The sequence below is a fragment of the Astatotilapia calliptera genome, chromosome 11, assembly GCF_964374335.1.
Source record: "Astatotilapia calliptera chromosome 11, fAstCal68.1, whole genome shotgun sequence".
NCBI lineage: Eukaryota > Metazoa > Chordata > Actinopteri > Cichliformes > Cichlidae > Astatotilapia > Astatotilapia calliptera.
In genome coordinates this window covers 18,662,591-18,671,562 of record NC_137432.1, presented here as the reverse complement: position 1 = coordinate 18,671,562, position 8,972 = coordinate 18,662,591, and the positions used below count along the sequence as shown (strand labels likewise).

Genomic DNA, 8,972 nt, shown 5'->3' with positions numbered 1-8,972 from the left:
TATACAGGTGATTTCCCAGCCAAGTGAATAAAAAAAGAAGAAACACAAACAGGATTTAAACGCAACAGCAAAGACTTTACTGAAAAGTACGATTCATGTCAGAACAATGATTTCAGAAAAAACTGCATGGATTAATCTTCTGCGATAAAACAAGCGGCTCAAGCAAGAACTAAGAACAAAATCAATCAATGCGTAAGCGTGAAATGTAAATAAATAAAAAATGAAAAGTAACAATTCATGGTTTATAAAGCTGTAGCAGGACCTCATAGCAAGCAATGAACAATAAAAAAGTCACGACTTTATAAGCAAGCCCATTTCAAATTAAAAAACAAACAAACAAGAAAAAGACAGTGACACAAGCGTTCTGTATATTACAGCAGAGAGCGTTTAAGCTATTAAATAAACATGTTCACGTTTGGAAAAGTGAAGTTTCTAAAGTAAAACCAAAGTTTGAAATATATATATAAAACTGACTGTATGTGACTTGACTGCCATCCATTGGTGGCTGAATAAATTACAACAAATATACGATTATAAAGTGCTCATCGGATGTGGTAATATTTACAAGCAGCTTAGTAAAAAAATAGCCTCTTCTACTTAATAGACAGATATTGTCACTATTGCTACAGTAGTTTAAAAACCCTGAATCACATTTCACAGTGATTAACTGTGACTTTTACACCCTGCAAAGATTTACAGATGGTAAAAAAAAATTTAAAAGACATATTTTTGGCATTAAACATATTGCTGAGAATTCCTGAGTTCAACTTCAAGCACCCAGTGACTGATGTTGTTCTTGTTGAGTACAGTTCATCAATACAAAAGCAGCAGTGCAAACACAACAGATTCAAAGAGCAGTTTTCACTTGAGCTGTGGGGTATCCCTGTGCAGAGTAATAGCCGTCGTTGACAAAGAAAAATGAAGAAACAAAAGAGTTGTTTTTTTTTCAGATTATGAAAGGAATAATTAAACTGTACAGCTAAACCTTTTGGTCCAAGAAGATCTCTACTCAGGCCTGACATCAGACAGCTCAGCTTATAATGCTTATAATGCCCCCAAACTTGCCCTCCCCATAGTTCACAATTGGTCTACTCCTTCCCTGCTCGCCATGGCTGCAGGGGAGCCTGAGGGATGATGAACTGCGGAAAGGTCCGCGGCACAACGTAGTATCCAACGACCTGCTGGGCTGGAGGTGGTGGCACAGTGCTGATGAAAACTGGAGCATGCTTCTTGAACTGAGGCCACACTGGTGTAGGGTGGTAGATGACCTGAAGGTTAGGAGGCACCTGAACAGAGACAAAGATTGGATTGAGTGAAATCTGAAAGGATGGTAACAGACACATTTTTTCCATATGTGATGAATCCTTTCTAAAGCACACAACAACAAAACATAACACTGTAATAATATAGCAGCAGCTAACATCAACAACAACTTGCAAATGAAACTAAAAATAGCTGTTCATGTATCTTACTTGTGTAAAGGAAGAAATTGCAAAAAGTGTGAGTCAGTTAATCCAAAAGAAATAAAGCCAGTTTCTTATAACAACAACAAATCCAATGAATCACAACACTGGACCTATACGGTTGCTAACAACAAGGCCATAAATCCTTAAAACTGGATAACGCATAATTCACAGATAACTCACGCTTATTTCATAGAGAAATGTTCAGCTGCATAGGTTATTGAAGCCATTAATTCTATATAATAAGTGAATTAACTAAGAGGGAAAAAATCTTGCCTTCAGTAGCTCAGTTGCCCAGATTTATAGTCGCGCAATGCTAAGGCAGTGATCTAACCGTGTGAATTGACAACCAGATTTCCAGCACAACAACTTAAGACATCTGCTACACCACAACAAAGGCAGGCTAGGATTAGCTTTTATGTAGACAAGAGTCCTTAAAGCTCATTCAAACCTCATTCAACTCTCAGAGGTCGTTCCATTATTGGAAATCATCATCAACAAGACCTCATGAATGGCCAGCCAAAAAAATTTACAAAAGGTATGGAAAGAGGTTTCCTGAGTTTTTCCTTCCCACTGTCACCAAGTGCTTGCTTAAAGAGGGGTCATCTAATTGTTGGGGTTTTCTCTTTATTATTGTGGAGTCTTTACGCTAGGTGTTTGCCTTGAGATGATCAACAGATGTTGATCACTGCTGCTGATGAAGCGCTATATAAAACTGAATTGAACTGATATGTGATGAGAATCTGTAAGTGTATATTTGTGGCAGCTGGATGCTGCATGTGGGTTTTTCTGACTAGGCTACTGTACTCAGGTTCATTGTAACAAAGAAGTCATTTCTTGTAGCACTATTGTTAATTAGTGTGCAGGGCTCGCAAAATCTATCTCAGCCCCGTCCGTCGGGCTATATGATAACCCGACGGGCGGGGCTGAGATAGATTTTGGTCTCCCCGTCGGGCTAGCGATTTTGCGAGCCCTGGTGTGCTTTCTTTTACTAACATAAGCACAGGTTTGGCCACATAGATAACTGCTCTAAGAAGCATTGTGGTAAATAAATGACCAACAGATTGTTAAAAGAAAAGAAAAGAAAAGAAAACAAAAAGAAAAGAAAAGAAAGCAAGAAAAACGTACCATATTTCTTGGGTATTTGACCCTGTTTGATCCATCTTCGTGTGGCTTTCGAATCCTGGGCACCATGGTTATTTTGCAGCTTTCATCCTCCATCTTTCCCTTCTCAGCAACCTGCCCTTCTTTTTCTTTTTCTCCCTGCACATCCCCATCTTTCGCCTCCTCCTCCGTGTCGCTCGATGAAGCTGAACCACAATCCGAAGATGTGGCAGAGTGGTAATCTGAAGTCTCCTGGCTTAGTGAGTCCAGCGAGGACACATCCAGGTCATCCTTCACACACTCTTCATTCTCCTCTTCCTCCTCTTTGTCGAAAGAAGCAACTTTAAAGGGACTGTTGTTCTCTTTGGATCTGTGAAGAAGGGAGTAAATGATTTTTAAGTCATGCCATCCATTTTCCAGCCTGTGACTTCCTACAAGTTTGCACTTGTTGTTTCACATATTGCATCACAACTGTCACTCGTTCAGAACAGAACAGACTGAGAAATGGCTGCGTCTTTGTCTGCCTCTGCAGGCACCCGGTGACTCACCTTGCAGACACCTCCAGTGGATCAATCCACAGAGTCATCTCAGATGGAAATCCCAGGCTGGTGGGCATGATGTTAGTCTCTTTGCAGGCTTGCAACACCACTTCATCACAGGGTATGCTTCTGTTTATGCGAATGCATCTGTGAAAAGTTCAGGAATTAAAAGTTAGGTGCCTTCTTTCTTTGCAGGAAAAAGTCACTCACTGACCACTGTGTAAATGTTTAAACAGTGATGATTACCTAAATGCTTGGCCTTTGCTGGGACAGTCGGGGTACCAGTGATCCTTGTATTTTTCACATAGAAGTCTTTGAAGATTTTCTGCAAACAACTCTGCTTTGGCACCATCTAAGTTACCACGTGTCACAGCCATTCGTTTGAGGAAGTCCACCCCGGCCTTGATCTCTTGCTTCATTGTGACTGTAGACAAAGAAAGAAGGAAGAAAACCACACAATTTATCCATGTGATTCTGTGCATGTGTTTTGCTATGACTTCAGTGAGGTGTGGAAGACCGTGAACTTCAGTTATCACACTTCCCTGTGCAGTTTTCCCTGAAGTGTATATTTATTTTTCTTTGCCTTCAGGGCAGTGTTGAGCATGGGTGAGATGTCCTGAGTGAATTTTACATATATTGCCATGCTCTGTGCCAACAAAAAGATAAAGTTTGTACACGGGCAAATCAGATGCAAACTATAAATCAGGTTGACATCCAAGTAATTTGACTATGCAAATTCATTGAGGTCATTGTGCTGTTTATTTTCTGATAGCATGTCTGTTTTGGGTTGAGTGTCAGTGTCAACTTGATCAGAGAGAGAAAAAATGTGCTTAATTGGGCCAAGGCTTTGGCCAACTGCAGACAAACCAGCTGACAGTGCTAACATCTTCCTGTTATCCCTGACAAGAAAGTCCATCCTTGAACTTTTGAGTTGCAAACTGTACTTTGTTATTGTGGCTTGCGACGTGCCACTCTTGCTTCAGTCTGGGTAATGTGTTGTCACAGAAAATAATCATTTTCTCTACTATATGGAGCCACAGCCTTCCCTTAAGGGTAGCCGTGATCCTGTGACACAAGCAGCAACTTTAAATCCCTAACAAATGTTTTGCTGTAGCATGAACTATGAGAGCATCGATGTGTTATCCCCCTCAGACACCATTTCGGACTTCCAGTTTATAATTTGTCCGTGAGGTAAACAGGGGTAGGCTAGAATCTGCAATGAAGAGTCAATATGGTTTGGGTGACAAGTGCTAAGAGACATTAAAGCCATTAATAACAGCACAATATCTTAAGAATTGCTTCAACGATTGTGGTACATGCGACCGCAACAGTTATTTAAACCACACATCTGCAGAATTGAATATAAATATTGTTTTCTGTTTTCTTTTTTATAGCAGGCCTACACCTTCATTTTTAGACACTTGAACCAGTGATTTTAGTTACTGTCGAACAAAGAGTAAGAAATGCCTGTAAAAACGCTTTGATTTATTTATAAAAGGTTGTTTTAAAACTGATGTTCTTATTTTAAATCCCTGGTTTATCTTGAACTTTTGTTCTTAATGAAGTCCTTAAATTGGATGATTAACAAAATGTAACAGCATGTTACTGAAGACAGATGGTCTTACACACGTTCATTTGGAGTTATACAGATGGATGATTTACGTTTTGAAGGAACTTAAACGCATCACTGGGGGTGTTTGTTTTCTCTATAATCACAAGTTAGGTGAGCTCGAAAATGAGGTAGCTTCTCAGTCTGCACACCATGTTTACTGTGCTCGTTTAAAGGCGAGCGGCTGTCATTATACGCAAACCTCTGATACAGGTTTGTTTGGAACAACTTGACCTATTTTCAGGCACAGGCTTGTTCCAGCTGCTTATACTGCGGTCTTTAATGTTTAACTACGAGGGCAAAACTCTGTTAAAATGTCGCCCTGAAAAGGAAAGATTAGTTGAGCCATTTTTAGGAGCGGTTTCGTCGATATTCCCCCCGCGCCTGCAGATGAGGACACGGCGCAAAGCGTGTTCACGTGCTTGTGGACTGTTGGGATACAAAATAAAAAAGCCAGACAAAGAATATAAGAAAGCGAAAAATGTATATCCTCCAGCCAGCTGTGATGAAGGGAACGTCACACTACTTAGTGGAAATAACGCGCTTGAGTTTTCAGGCGGTGCGGAAACCCCCAAATGGAAATTCAGAAAGTTTGTGACGAGAAACGTACAGCTGTAGGCAGCTCACCCAAACAACGTATTAATTAACAATTAATATACAATGTATTTTGGATGGGGGGGTATTTCCGGAGATGAGATTAGATAACTAAATAAATAAATAAATAAATAAAATGTTTAAAAAACATTAATAAAATACAATCAAATAAAATTTACAACAACAAACAGACGTAACACAGCCGACAAAACTTCAACACATTACACAACCAAACGCGATAAAATTAAAGTTAGAAGTACAGAAGTGAGTACTCACATTTTAACGTAGTTATTGTCGGTGCCCTCCTGCTGTATTTGTCTGCCCCTCGGTACTGATGCGCTGGAACTCTCGTGGCGGCACGTTGCTTCCTTGTTCTCTTCGGCTGTAAAGCAACAGAGACGTAGGATTACCGTCAGCGTGACTCACTTCCTTCGCTGTGTGTAGTGAGCAAGCGGTGACTAGTGCCCGCCCGGCCCAAATATGGAATACCGGAGTAAACAGCTGATGAGCGTGAAAGAGAGCGAAATCCCTCACTCTGCTGCTTTTCTAGGCGGAAGAGGGTGTGGGTGGGGGGATACCTAATAGTGTCCTCACCTCTTAAAGGTGTGGTTTCACCCAAACTGTGAAGCGCTTAGCAACTATGTGCTATACAAACAAACCCAGGATTGTAATTAACTGTACCCCACAGCTACACACATGTCACATAGGGAATGCGTTCCTATGAATCATATATCATTATGAAGTTACGTTTTAATGGATTTACATGCTTGATTGTTACATACCTGAAGCTTCACTAGCAGCAGACTTAATTAACTGTTCGTTGGCTAATTATTACCATATAACCGATTCTAACGGCGGGCTGCATTGCTATGGTGACAATTTGCATAAGTAGTACAGTACTCCCCCACGCCTACGCCTACCACCTCTCTCACGCTCTCTGCTGAAGTCTCGGGAAACTGGAACTGAAGGCCGTGCTACATTTGAAAATAACTTAATTAGTACAATGATGAGCTTATATAAGGTGAGATGAACTTGACGAGTAAATTTGAAAATTACCTTAATAACCCAAGACCCAGTCACGGGTAAACGGGTCGCTTAAGACTGTTAAAGTGTTGTTGCTGTTAGATGCTGATTTATCTTGTAAATTTGTAGAAATTTTAAGTCTGTGTTAAATTTAACTTACAGTTTAATGCCAATGAGGGGTAAAGGCTTGTGATTTTGGAGAGATTATTGTGGCTTTACATCTGAGATTTTTATATAATACAATTTTTATATGTCACGGTCAAGTTTTACTGCTATTGAAATCCTGGACAAACCTGGACAAGAGGGCCGCAGTTTGTAACAAATATAAACACAAATTAAGTTGGAATACATGTAGCAATTACCCTGGCCAAGATAACTACTTACAATGGACTGAGACACCCCCATAATGACCAGTTCTGCCAATTTCAGGTGCTTACGGAAAGTGACATACCCATATAACATATAGAACCAAATATAAAGACGCGCATGTCTGAATGTGGCTTAGCCTAAAAAGTCCGACAATGTGTGAACGATAACGCAAATAAATGACTAAAGATTTACAGGAACAGAGAAGAAGTATTGGTCTCTGTTGGTCTCGTGCTAGACAGTAACCAGGGTTGCTGAGACGAATCTAAAAAACCTGTCCACGGTTCACACGGACATGAAATGAGGACATTTTCAAAAGATAACCAAATGAAAGATACCAATTAAAAGTGTTTATCAGAACTAACGATGGAAATCAAATTTTACTTACAATAGGGAGCAGAGATTCCTTCTGTTTGAGGTGAGTGCTGTTTGTCAGTGTTCCTCGAAGTGACTTGGCCGGTATCCTACTATTTAAGCGCTCAAGAGGTTGATTTGCATAACTGTTACATACCAAATAAACTAGAATGGATGGGTGGTGCTATTGTGCTGAACTCACTTTCACTGAAGTCAAACGTGGATTTTTTTTAATGGTCATTTACAGACTAAAATTGTGGGATGTTAACTTTTTCAACTTTTAACTACATAAAAAAAATCAATAAAATATTAGACTCACTGGTCTGAAGCAATTGTTGACCGATCTAAAAAATGTTTATGCCCAAAATGCTGACTTTAAGTAAGTAATTTGATCACATGATGATTTTCTGTGTAAATTTGGTACATAAGTACATTAGATTTAATGTAATTGATCAAATGAAATGTATTTGAATCTTATATGTTCATTTTATACCAAACAGTTTCTTTAGTTCTTACACTTTAATTAAAAATTATTGCCTCGAGTCTATGAGGGCCAAAAATCGTTGTTTTATTTTATTTTATTTTGTTTTGTTTTGTTTTGTTTTGTTTTGTTTTGTTTTATTTTATTTTATTTTATTTTATTTTATTTTATTTTATTTTACATTTCTTTATTATTATTATTATTTTTAATTTTCCTTAAAGGAACCCTGAGGAGAGAGATCTATACTAGAAGTTTATTTATTTTTAGGGTGAAGTTGTCAGTAAACTCCTGCAAGCCTGGTTGTTTAATAAGCAGCATCTATAAAGTGCATGGATTCACTGAACAGAGACAGATAGATGCTAATTAGTGCTAAGGGAGGCACAAATCTTAAAGTATAGGCTTTAACAAAAATCAAAGTTTTAAGACTGATCTGGAGAAAAAAATCTGGAGTTTCTGTCTCCCAAACCCAAAACTGGGAGTTGGTTTAGTGCATGTGTGTGCATGTTTGGGGCGATCATGGCTCAAGAGTTGGGAATTCGCCTTGTAATCGGAAGGTTGCCGGTTCGAGCCCCGGCTTGGACAGTCCCGGTCGTTGTGTCCTTGGGCAAGACACTTCACCCGTTGCCTACTGGTGGTGGTCAGAGGGCCCGGTGGCGCCAGTGTCCGGCAGCCTTTCCTCTGTCAGTGCATCCCAGGGCGGCTGTGGCTACAATGTAGCTTGCCATCACCTGTGTGTGAATGTGAATGGGTGGATGACCGGATATGTAAAGCGCTTTGGGGTCTTTAGGAACTAGTAAAGCGCTATATAAATACAGGCCATTTACCATTTGTGTGTGTAGGAGGGGGTCTTCATGAATTTTATATAGTGAAGCCATTCAAACAAACAGCCTTCAGGTTTATTTAGGTCATTAGAACAGCCCATTCTAACAGCTTAAGGCTGGAAGGACTTCAGTGTATAAAATTCATGAAGACCCCCTGCTACACACACACACACACACACACACCTCAGTCATAGCATTTCTAGCTGCCAATAATAATAACAGTTATCTCTTGAGTTTGTTTCAGTTCTAAAAGCTAATGGGAGGTCTCAGGTATTTAGCCTTTAATGGGACAGTTGTCTTTAGAAATTGTCGTCTTGAGAGTCGTTGACCCACCCTGTCATCACTAGGGGTCACAAAGCCAGTCAAAAGGTGGGGTAGCATGAACCCAGGTGTGAATTATCCATGAGACGATTCACCACCCTGCCATCACTAAAGTCAATTCAATGTGTGAATGGGGGTTATGAAACACATAGAAAGAGATGTCAGAATTGTTTTATAGGTGGCTGGTATTTGGTGTTGTATACTATTAGCTTCAATTAGTTCAAGTGGATATATAGTTAGGTCCATAATTCCTAAGACAAAGACAAAATTTATTTTTGCCTCTGCCCACCATCACAG

The 8,972-nt window shown here is 39.7% G+C and overlaps 1 protein-coding gene across 1 annotated transcript; it reads right to left on the bottom strand.

Moving 5' to 3' along the window:
- Positions 1-54: 54 nt before the first annotated feature.
- On the bottom strand, positions 55-5,750 carry LOC113032235 (protein BTG3). Its single transcript, XM_026185004.2, has 5 exons — positions 5,586-5,750; positions 3,353-3,530; positions 3,116-3,253; positions 2,592-2,937; positions 55-1,286 (listed from the first exon to the last, which is right to left on the bottom strand). Exons 2-5 carry the CDS (start codon positions 3,523-3,525, stop codon positions 1,089-1,091), a joined length of 855 nt encoding a protein of 284 aa, XP_026040789.1. The 5' UTR covers positions 3,526-3,530; positions 5,586-5,750; the 3' UTR covers positions 55-1,088.
- Positions 5,751-8,972: the final 3,222 nt, after the last annotated feature.